The sequence below is a fragment of the Microtus ochrogaster genome, chromosome 8 (assembly GCF_000317375.1).
Source record: "Microtus ochrogaster isolate Prairie Vole_2 chromosome 8, MicOch1.0, whole genome shotgun sequence".
NCBI lineage: Eukaryota > Metazoa > Chordata > Mammalia > Rodentia > Cricetidae > Microtus > Microtus ochrogaster.
The window spans coordinates 88210645-88222640 of NC_022015.1; the positions used below are offsets into that span (position 1 = coordinate 88210645).

An 11996-nucleotide genomic window follows, 5' to 3' on the forward strand; every position below is an offset into this window, starting at 1 on the left:
TGTGTCTTAACTTAAAACTTTTATAAACTTAATGTTAGTTTTAAAAATTATATAGCAAAGTAATGACTTTATTGAGTTTAAAGGCACTGTGTGTAGTAACATTTCCAAATCCAGCTGCTGTCTTAAATTTTATGCAGCACCTTTTCAAATTCAGCCAATAGAAGTGGCTTAAAGTAAAAATGTGTTTTTGTCCTTTTCCCCCTTCACACAAATAATAGAAAATAGTTAATCTAGTCAACTGGTTAGATTCATTTTTAAATTTAGTAATTAAGTCAGGAGTGGTGGCTTATACACGTAATCCTAGCATTTAGGAGGCTGAAAACACACACACAAAATGCTGTATTTTGAAACACAAAAATTCAAAAAACAAAAAACTACTGCACAGTTTTAAAACAATTTGAAGGAGTTAAAACACTGGTTTTACTAATTTCCATTTTTTAAACTGTTTATTTTCCTCCTAAAGAATAGACTTGGGGTCAGGGATAGTGGCCCACAACTTTAATTCCAGCAGGGAGGCTGGGGCAGGTGGACCTCTGTGAGCTTGAGGAAACCCTGTCTTCACCACCCCCTAAAAATAATCTTGAGCAAACTATTCTTTTTTTTAAATCCTGAATTAATCTGAATCTGGGACGTGGTCTACATAGTAAAACCCTGTCTCTACTATTCCCTAAACAAACAAACAAAACACTTGAGCAAACAATTTCTCTTCTGAATTAATCTGAATTTGGGATGTTCTGCCTTAAAGCAAGATTGTTAGATGCCCTGGGTTCAATCCTCAGTACCATTTTTTTTTAAGTGGACAGCATTTGAGGCTGTTCTTTCCACCCAAGTTCTGTAACCCCGTTCCAGGGAATCTGAAACCCTGTCCTCTGAACTCCTCCAACACCAAACACACAGGTGCACATACATACACTCACGCACACAGAAAGCCAATAAAAGTTCCTTATTTATAGGGAGCTTACTAGATCTACAGGTTTAATGACTAAGATTTCTGGAATGGTGCTTCCCAATTCTTCCAGTGAAACAATTCTCCTGCGGCTCTCGAACATACTAAGTTTAGACCTGAACAAATCATGCAACAAATCAAAAACTAAGCACCTTTACAGAATGTTCTTAGTCCTCTTATTTACTTTTCTCTCCAGTGCTGGAACCCAAACCTAGCGCCTCACCTCCAGTATGCCAGGCAAACAACCTTAGCACCACCCATACAGTATTAAATAGTATTCACAGCAAACAAATAGAAGCTTAACATTATGTGGAAACAACCATCTTCATTTCAGCCACACACAGTTGCCTCAAAATTTTACCAAATGAAACAAGTTAGTACAGCTAGATATTATATTAGAACCAAAAATTCTGTTTTAAGCACTATCCTCTTCCTGAAGTGTGCCTAAGGTTGTTTTCCATGCTACTAGGTGTTTTTCAAAGCTAGTTAACTGAAAGTCCTTATCAGAAAAACCCACCTTAGTGAATTAATTTAGCCATAATAGCAGGACTTAAAAGATGGCTCAGCAATTTAGAACACTGGCTACTCTTAAAAGACCTGGGTTCTATGCCCAGCACCTTCATGGAAGCGCGCATCATCTCTACCAACTCTTTCTGACACCCTCTTCTGACTTCTAATAGCGTGTACTACTTGCACATAGTGCACAGACATACATGCAGGCAAAGCACATATACACATAAAATAAGATAAAATAAAAAGAAAATTTTAACAGCAACACTAAAATGGCATAATACCCATGTACCCAACTCCTAATTGTACACTAAGGATTTATATTTTCAAGCTATTATTCAATGTTTGCAATATGAAATACAAATAAAGTTAAAGTTGAGGAATGAACTCATGATAAAATACAAAACACTGGAAATATAAGAATAATCCACTTTCCCAATATATATTTTTAAATGGAACTGGGGCTTCTTTACTTTATTTGTTTTTTTTTTTTTTCGAGACAGGGTTTCTCTGTGGTTTTGGAGCCGGTCCTGGAACTAGCTCTTGTAGACCAGACTGGTCTCGAACTCACAGAGATCTGCCTGCCTCTGCCTCCCAAGTGCTGGGATTAAAGGCATGCGCCACCACCGCCCGGCTGGGGCTTCTTTACTTTAAAAAAAATACTATTTCTTAATTATTTTATGTGTATGAGTGTTTTGCTTGCATGTGCCCCACAAGCATGCCTTTGTATGTCAAAGAGGATAGATCCCCTTCAACTGGAGTTACAGTTGGTTGTTAGAGTGGTTTCTTGATGTCATGTTTAGAAGCTTGATGTGGTAGAATCAAATCTGTATCATTAGCACTGAAGAAGGTTGAAGCAACAGGATCAAGTTTGATGGTAACCTGGGCCACCTAATAATAAGACTCTGGTGCTAAAACAAAAACCCTACAAAAACAAACCTTTAATGCTAAGTCTGGTTTAAAACTTATCCTTTCTAACTCTGAAAGTCTCAAATAACTAAAGGAAGCACACTTAAGTAAACATTTTACTGGGTGTAATAGAGCACACCTTTAAATTAACCCCAGCACTCATTAGGTGGATTCATAAGAGACCCTGTCTCAAAACACAAAATTATCATACAGATACCCGCACTGTCCCCCAAATAATAAAAATAAGGGAGGGGATGAATATTTTTAAACAAAACAATGAAATTAGAACAAACTCTTCATGATGATCCATGGTTGTGAGATTTAATGCTCCTCGTTAATGGGGTAGGAAGGCCTGATGAAGCTAGGATTTCAACACTTAAAATGATTCCAAGACTAAAATTCTAGAAACTGAAAACCAGAATTTTATGTATTAAGAGAATAAGTGTAGAAATTACTAGCATTCTGTGTTTACCTTTAGAACATGATTGAAACCATGAAAAGGTTCACATCAATCCTTCATTTTTCACTATTCTGTGCAACAGATGTTACTTCTCAATTGTAGGGTTTCAATAACAACTTCATAAGGCAGGAGTTGTAGGGTGTGTGTGTAAAGTGAAAAGGCGTTGACATTTTTCCCTCAGAAATGACTGCTTAGTGTGACTGGAAGTCTATTTTATTAAACAATTGCTGGGGTTACAGATGCTTCAGATAAAACATTTAAGTAAACAGATTTCTTAAATGTGAAAAGCCCTTTCATTTTTCTACTTAATCCTCTAAACAGTGCTAAATGTGATAGACAATCTGCTCCAGACAAGTCCCTTGGAAGCTAAGGCATCACCACTTGCTACTTCAGACACTAATGGGGCTGCAACAAGAAGTCAATACAGGCCTTTGGAAAAATACATCAATAGAATCCATGTTACCCACACAGTACTTTACTGCTACTTTCCCCAACTTGCTCATCATTAATCAAGTCTACTTCAAATGAGAAACAGTGAAAACAAATATAGAACACATTATGTAACCTTCTTACTTTAAAAGTTATTTAACTATTAAGTTCACATGCTGATTCCAAACAGGAAAAAACAAGGTCAGCATGTTACTGTGTATGTATGTAGGCCAAAGACTATATAGTATTTTAAGTAAACAACGATGGGGAGGGGGTGCCCGCTGGTGAAATGTTACAAATAAAATAAACATCTATACAACAGTTATACCTAGTAAGTCCACCTTTTCTACAGCACAAGGGAATTCTAAGTTTCAGAACATCAAAAGTCCTAACTTAGCTACACCTCTGATTTCAAATATAGATTAGTGTTAGTAGTATTAGGTTAGTTATCTGCAACTTGCAGTTTTAGTAAATTCTACAATTCCAGGATTCATAATTACTCTATTCCAGATTACTCCCTAACCACAAAAAGAAATACATTTCAGAAGTATGTAACCAACACATCTTTATTCCTGACAGACTATCAACAGTATTCCTTTGTAAGTACTGACTCAAATGGCCTTTTCACAAAATAAGACCTCCACTTCTAACAATCTTGCCAAACATAAACCCTCAACATACATGGTTTACCTGTTTGGATTGGGAGTTAAAAGGGGAGACGGCTACAGAATTATTAAGATTTTTTTAAAGGCAGTTCTTAAAGATCAGAGATGTGCATACGACTTTTCCACCTCACAATGTCAAACTAAAGAGATCAGGACAAGTCTTTCCTGCAAGGGCCAGGGCTTAAACACACATATGTTAAGGGAAACAGCAGACGGTGGGGCTGCGGTGGAGGAAGGAAAAAAGAAAAAAAAAAATCTGATCTGGTTATCAAGAGACCTTGGTTTTAGTTTCCTGAAGCTCCCAAGTGACCTTGGGGAAACAACTCTAGAGGCTTGTCTGGGGAGAACCATTTTTAAATCCCTAAAGAATATTAACTTTTCGTGGTTCAGAATAGGCTTTCGAATTGGCCCTAATCAATATAGGGGGGAGGGAGGGCACAGGAAACAAGTTAATAGATGAGAGGCCTGAAGTGCAAACTAGCGACTGTGTAAAGGAAGTGGACCCTGACCCAGCAGGCCGCAGCGTGGGACTTGGGGCCAGACGTGCCTGAGAGGCAGGGTGGAGGTACACTAGCCGGGTTCCCGGCCCCGGCGGGAGGTGGAGCCGAGGTTCTCGCGTGCATTGTCCCCGGGAGGGAGCCATGTTTCCTCCTCCCCGGCACTCCCAGATGGCGGTAGGGAGCGCGGGGCTTCCCAAGCAGCCCGCGAGTCTGAAAATCCGGAGGGAGGCTGATCGAAGGGAAGGCTCGCCGGGCCGGAGAGACCCCGCGACGCAAGCATCAGACGGCAGCCAGGGAAGAAAAGCCGGGGCGACAGTTCCTGATCTGCGCTTTCCGCCGCGGCCCGTTTGAGCGGGGAGGCAGTGCCGAGACACGGCCGGGGTGGAGGCGGCCGTGATCACCGGTCCCCAGAGCCCAGGCTCCGGGAATCGGGCCGGGTCCCTCGACCTCCCAAGCCTCAGGCCGGCCCTGTGCGGCGCGACCTGCTGCCTTACTCACCGTTGGCGCGCTTGAGGGCATTTTCCGGCCTCTGGAAATAGGCCGGCATCTTGGCGGCAGGCTCAGCTCACCCGGTGTCAGCGAACTCCCTAGTGGCCCGGACCGGGAGAGGAGGCGGAGGGAAACTAGCGCGAGCTTCCACGCGCCTCGCCAGCAGTCGCCCGCGCCCAGCCGGCCAGAGACGGAAAGGAAGGAGCCACGTGATCTCCTTGCGGCGGCACTGCCGCCGCCCGAGCCCCGGATGTAGGGGCGGGCCTCTGCGCATGCTCCGACTTTCTCCACGCGCAGGCGCGCTCGTCTGTGGAGCGCGGGCTGACGTGGCGGTGGGTACCGGGTGGCGCGAACAGTTGTGTACCCCTTGGGGCACGGGAGGGGAGGACCTTGGAGACATTTTCCTACCCACAGCGGTGCTCCAAAGAACGAACGTGGGTTGGGAAAGGGGAATTTGCTGTCAGATCTGCGAAGAGAAAAGGCAGTGTCTCCACAATCACTTCCAAAGCGAATGGCGCGTGGGCAGACCGCGTTAGGTTAAGGTCACATTGGCTACGCAGGCTCCTCGCCTGACTGTTAGGAAAGGCTGAGAAAGAGTTTTGTTTGTTTTTTGTTTTTCGAGACAGGGTTTCACTGTGTGGTGTAGCTCTGGCTGTGCTGGATCTCATTTTGTAGACCAGGTCGGCCTCCTGCCTCTGCCGAGTGCTGGGATTAAAGGCCTGTGCTGCCACCGCTGGCCGAATTTACTTAACGGAAATGCGGAGCTCGGCGCCGGGAAATAGGGTACCTGTCGCTTGATTGACAAGGAAGGGGAGGGGAGCACACTAATAAGTAGAGTTATTTGGTATCCTTGTGGGTTTAGTGTCTCAAGGATTCTCAAGAGAAAGCTAGTACTGGCAGAGCCACCTCATAAGAGGGAGAAGGCCCTGGAAAATAGCTGATTATTTGTGTGTTTGAAAATAACGCGAGTGTCGTCGATTTTTACATAACAGTCCACGTCACAAACAAAAGAAATGTGTGTTGGTGGGAAAAGGGTTTATTGCAAGCCATGTCTTTTATTGCTGACTAACAAACTTAGTGTGCAGAGATTAATTACTATGCTTAGAGCTTGAAAGCCATTTAAACTGCGTCGAATTATTAAGCTCTTGGTAGGAAATAGCTTGAGTTCAAGGCTGAAGATTGCCTAGCATGAACAAGGCCCTTGCCTCAGTCCCTAGCACCATAATAAGAAAGGTTCAGAAGGAAAAGGTGGGATAAATGACTGCAAGTTTATTACACATTTTACAATAATAAATATTGGATATGTGAATTAATGAGATACTGTATCAATGAATGAGGAAACTACAGTACATGCCACAAAAGCATCTCTTATTTCTGTCTCCACAATGAGGTTTTTCCATTTAATGCAGAGATGGGGGGGGGCCACAATTTCTTTTCAAATCAAAAACTTGGCGGTGGTGGTGCACACCTTTGATACCAACACTTTGGAGACGGAGGCAGGCTCTGAGTTCAAGGTCAGCTCAGTTTACACAGTGAGTTCTAGGAGAGCCAAGGCTACACAGAGAAACCATTTCTCAAATAAAATTTAAAAAGTTAAAGGGCTTTTTAAGGGTCTGAAGAGATGGCTCAGCCTTTAAAAGGGTTCTGGGGCTGCAGAGCACCTTAGTTCAGTTCCCAGCACTCATGCCAGGCTGCTCATACTCTCAGAGGTATCCAGCACCTCTGGCCTCCCCGTGGCACCCTACATAGTTTTAAAGTTTATTTCAAGAGTTCTTACCCCAGAATGCTTAGACCATGATAAATGCATGAGCTTTCACCTTCCAAAGCAAATACCAGACAGGGTTGGTGTAAAGGAGCAGCAAATACTAAGATGCTTTGGCAACTGTTTTATGGGAATGATCAAGGGATTTCGTTGTGTATATTATAATTAACTCAAAATTTAAAAGCCAAGCATAAAGAGCAAATAGTTCTTTCATGCAGTTTTTATTACATAAAAATTACTTCACAGGCTAAAGAAAGATGCAAACGATAAAATAAAAGGAAACTTGACCTAAATATCAGAAGATGCTTATCATATCAGAAAAGGATTAAAAAAAAAAATAGGAGCTGGAGAAATGGCTCAGCAGTTAAGAGAACTTGTTGCTCCTGAGGAAGATCCAGGTTTGATTCCAAGCATTCACAATGTGGTTTACAACCATCCACCCATAACTCCAGTCCCAGGGTATGTAGCGCTTTCTGACCTCTACAAACACCGGGCACACACATGGTCCACCTACATACATGAAGGCAAAATACCCAGACACATTAATAAATCTAAAAAAAAAAGTTAAAGGTAAATGGGTTTTCCGCGTTACTCATTTGGTAGACCCAGTGGAATGAACCCTAGAAAATTAAAAGATGAACTGAAATCAAATATCCCTCATATTGATAACTTTCCCTTTCTCATTGTTTGAAGCATGTGAAACATTGGTGATATAATAGCCAATGATGACTTAAATGCATTAAATAAAATTAGTCAAGCTGGGCGGTGGTGGCGCATGCCTTTAATCCCAGCACTTGGGAGGCAGAGGCAGGCGGATCTCTGTGAGTTCGAGACCAGCCTGGTCTACAAGAGGTAGTTCCAGGACAGGCTCCAAAACCACAGAGATACCCTGTCTCGAAAAAAAAAAAAGAAACAAAAAAAAAATTAGTCAAATTAGTTTTACTTTATTTATATGGTGGCTGGTATCTGAAGTCCCAACCACTCAAAGCCTAAGGCAGAAGGATTCCTTGAATTTAGGAGTTCAAGACTAACTGAGCAGCACACAAGACACCATCTCCAATAATTTATTTGGAGTCTGGTACTATTTGTTAATGTAAGCAATGTTATCAATTGCAGGGGTAAATATATTCCCCCACCAGGTTTTGGGTAACTTCTAGCAGCCATAATGTTGTGTGGTAGAGATAAGATACCCAATGCCTCCTTTCAAAGAATTCCTTGATTTAAAAAAAAAAAAAAAAAAGATGTTTATACAATGAGACTTGAGATAGGAGCTAATTGGACCAGGAGAAAAGCAAAATTGCCTGCTAATTAATGCTCATTCATCAGGAAACAAGCAACTTGAAGATATGTTTGAAACTATTCAAGCATGGTCAAAGCTGATTGATATTTTTTTCCCTTGTCAAGTTACTTTTGACTTCCTGGGATAGTTTCTTTCATACATGTAAGGAATTTTTTAACATAATTTTTTTAACTGATTCTTTGGGAATTTCACATCATGTACCCCAATCCCAGTCATTTCCCGGTCCTTCCATGTCCACACTCCACCCCTGTAACCTGTCCCACAAAAGAAAATATAAGTAAGTAAATAAGAAAACACGCCAAAAACACTTTGCTCCTCCATCTTTCCAACTCTCCATCACATATTAATTTGTCATGACATTGGGAGCTGTGGTTTGTCATGCAGTATATCCTATCGCCAAAATAGCTTTACTTGCAAATGTTCATTGCAATGAGTTGTTGGTCCAGTTCAAGGCCTCTGGCTTCTGGTACACCATTGAAACCAGACCCTCACCAAAACTTCTCTCATATATCCTGCTGTTGTCCTGAGTTTTTTTTTAAATATTTATTTATTATGTATACAGTATACAATATTCTGTCTGTGTGTGTCTGCAAACCAGAAGAGGGCAGCAGACCTCATTACAGATGGTTGTAAGCCACCATGTGGTTGCTGGGAATTGAACTCAGGACCTTTGGAAGAGCAGGCAATGCTCTTAACCACTGAGCTATCTCTCCAGCCCCCATGTCCTGAGTTTTGGAGATCCTGTGGCTACGGTTCTTCAGGGCCAGTGTAGGGAATGTTTTTGAGGGTGGTTTTGTTCTCTTTTGTTTTGCTTTTGAGATAGGATCTCACTATGCAATGAAAAAATTCCAAGCTGGCCCAGAATTTTCAATTCTCCCACACGAGCCTGCAGTGAGCTCGAACTACAGGCTTGCACCACCATGTCTACCATCACGTTTATCATTTTATTTATAAGAATGTGGCAGTGTACTTATAAACTATGATTCATAGTAAAGCACTCTTTTAACAAATCTTTATCAAGTATCACTTTACTATGTGCCAAGTATAGTAGATATACATTTTTGATAGGTATAAGGGTCACAAGAGTGAACAAAATAGTCTAGCTTTCTACCTTAATGAACTTTGCAATCCTAGGAAAAAGACAGTTCAAACTCATCATAAGCTTTGTGAAGGCAACATCTCTCCAGGCCCACATCCTATGTCTTTCAGTGTTCTCAAAGGTCCTCCCAACACCTGCCATTACCTCACTAGGAACCAGTAGTTTCTTTTTTATTTTGTTTTATTTTATTTTTTGAAGCAGTCTCACTATGTAGTGCTGGCTGGCCAAAAACAGATCCAGCTCCCTCTGTCTCATAAATTAGTTTTTTGGTTTTTTTGGTTTTTTGGGTTTTTTTTTTGCTTTTCTTTCTTTTTTTTCCTCTTTTTTGTTTTGTTTTGTTTTACATATCAATCCCAGTTTCCCCACCCTCCTCTCCTCCTGCTCCGACCCCTTCGCCCCACCCCACCCCCCATCTGCTCCTCAGAGAGGTTAAGGGCTCCCCTGGGAAGTCAACTAAGTCTGTCCCATTGCCTCCTTGAGGCAGAACCAAAGGGCACCACCACCACTACCGCCTCCTCCCCCTGGCCTAGGCTGAGCAAGGTATCTGTCCTTAGAGAGTGGGCTCCACAAAGTCAGTACATGGGTTAGAGTTAGATCCTGGTCCCATTGCCTGTGACCCCTTACACTGCCCAAGCTACACCATTGTAACCTGTATTCCAGGGGCCTCGTTTGGTCCTGTGAAGGTTCCCCAGTTGTCAGTCCAGAGTCAGTGAGCTCCCACTATCTCGGGTCAGCTGGTTCTGTGGGTTTCCCCATCATGGTCTTGACCTCTTTGCTCATTTTTATTTAATTATTTATTTTCCAAGACAGGGCTTCTCTGTTGTATCTTTGACTATTCTGGAACTCCCTCTGTAGACCAGGCTGGCCTCGAACTCAGAGAGATCCACCTGCCTCTGTCTCCCGAATGCTGTGATTAAGAGAGTGTGCCACCACACCTGGCCCGCTTGTTCACATTATCCCTCCCTCACTTCGGTTGTACTCCAGGAGTTTGGCCCACTGTTTAGTTGTGGATCTCCACATCTGCTTCCATCTGTTTCTGTAAAAGGGTTCTAGCTTCACTGGGGTTGTGGACTGTAGGCTAGTTATCCTTTGCTTTATGTCTGGTATCCACCTATGAATGCGTACATACTATATTTGTCTTTCTGGGTCTAGGTTATCTCACACAGGATGTTTTTGTCTAGTTCTATCCATTTGCCTGCAAATTTAAAGTTGTCATGTTTTTTTACCACCGAATAGTACTCCATTGTGTAAATGTACCACATTTTCTTTATCCATTCTTTGGCTGAGGAGTATTTAGGTTGTTTGCAGGTTTTCTACCTCATAAATTCTAAGATTAAAGGCCTCCATCCACCTAACTCCTTGCCTCCTTCCTTGTTTTTAAAACGAACCTTCTCATTCAGGTTTTGTTTAAGGGCCACTTCCTCCAGATATCTTCCTTGGCACTAGATTAGGTTAGATGCCAAAATGCTGAACATTAACTGGATTTGGTGGGCATGCCTTTAATCCCAGCACTCAGGAGGCAGAGGCAGGCAGATCTCTGGGAGTTCCAGGGCAGCCAAAGAGAGATTCTCTCTCTCTTTCTCTCTCTCTCTCTCTCTCTCTCTCTCTCTCTCTCTCTCTCTCTCTCATATATATATGTATATCTGAACATATATACATATATTTAACATTAATAACAAACTGTCTTACCCTTTATTATACTTAAGAGTGGTAAAGAACCAAAAGTTTGTATTGTTCACTGATGTATCTAAATGCTTGACAAAGCAACAGTTAGATAGGTTGCTTACAAACTAAACATGAGAGATTAACAAATGAATATTTAAATAAATCTTTAAATCAAACTGTTTCCAGCTTTGTCTGTAAGGAAGAACAAGTCTAGAAGCCAATATATATAATCCTTAGTTCTTAGTGCATCTGTCCATCTACTTCCAGTTTCCCATTTGCTTAAGCTGCGGAACACAAATACAAAAGTGTTCTCTGCCCAAAGCTTCTGGTTGCACTGTGTCTGAGCCTGCAACTACACTGAAATCTATTTGTGATTTTTCTGAATGTCCAAAGCTTCCTCGTTATCATCCCCACCCCGCCAACACAATACTTCAACTTCCAACTCAAAGCTTCCACTACCAAAACTTTCTTGACTGTAGGGCATCTTAGCTGCTCCACTCCCTGTGCTGTTTGCCCATAACACCATTAATTCCATCACTGTACCCATCTTTCTGGCCACTATGCCCATCCCGTACCCCTCACAAAGAGTTCCTTTTTCAGCCTACTGGCCTGCAGAGGGGAGATCAGACACATACCACTGCTTCCCAGTAACTACTCCCAGAGCATTCTCTTTCAATCCTCCCTGAACTCTGAACTTTGAAGCTCAAAGAGTCTTATGATATTATGTAACTGAATGTGGTAAAGTTGCGAAATATTTGGCAGCAGTAAAAGGTTTCTGAATGCGCAGAGCTAAAACTTAATACAAAAATCAAATGCACAGTGAACCTGGGGTTAGCCCATGTTGCACCCTATAGCACTGGTTCTGAACATGTGCACCTTGTACATGCTTTAACACCCAACAAAGAACAAAGCTTGCAAAAACTAAATTTGAGGCTGGAGAGGTGCTCACCAGTTAAAAGCACTGGCTGCCTTTAAATCTGACCTGTATTTGATTCCCAACACCCACATGGAGGCTCACAAGCATCTGTATCTCCAATCCATGGCATTCTGACAATAGCTTTTTGGCCTCTTGGGGGTACCAAGCACACAAGTGATATAAGACATTCATGGAAGCGAAACACTTATACACAAAATTTTAAAATGAAAAAAAATAATTTTTGAAAGAACCGAAGCCGGGCGGTGGTGGCGCACGCCTTTAATCCCAGCACTCGGGAGGCAGAGGCAGGCGGATCTCTGTGAGTTCGAGACCAGCCTGGTCTACA

General features: G+C 42.2%; 1 protein-coding gene across 1 annotated transcript in view; it reads right to left on the minus strand.

The window, feature by feature from the left end:
* Positions 1 to 5119, minus strand: part of Eif3a (eukaryotic translation initiation factor 3 subunit A) — a 30888-nt gene extending 25769 nt beyond the window's left edge. The window contains exon 1 of the mRNA XM_005352569.3: positions 4918 to 5119. Coding sequence (XP_005352626.1) covers positions 4918 to 4966 — 49 coding nt within the window. The 5' untranslated portion in view covers positions 4967 to 5119. The remainder of the gene's footprint in view (positions 1 to 4917) is intronic.
* Positions 5120 to 11996: the final 6877 nt, after the last annotated feature.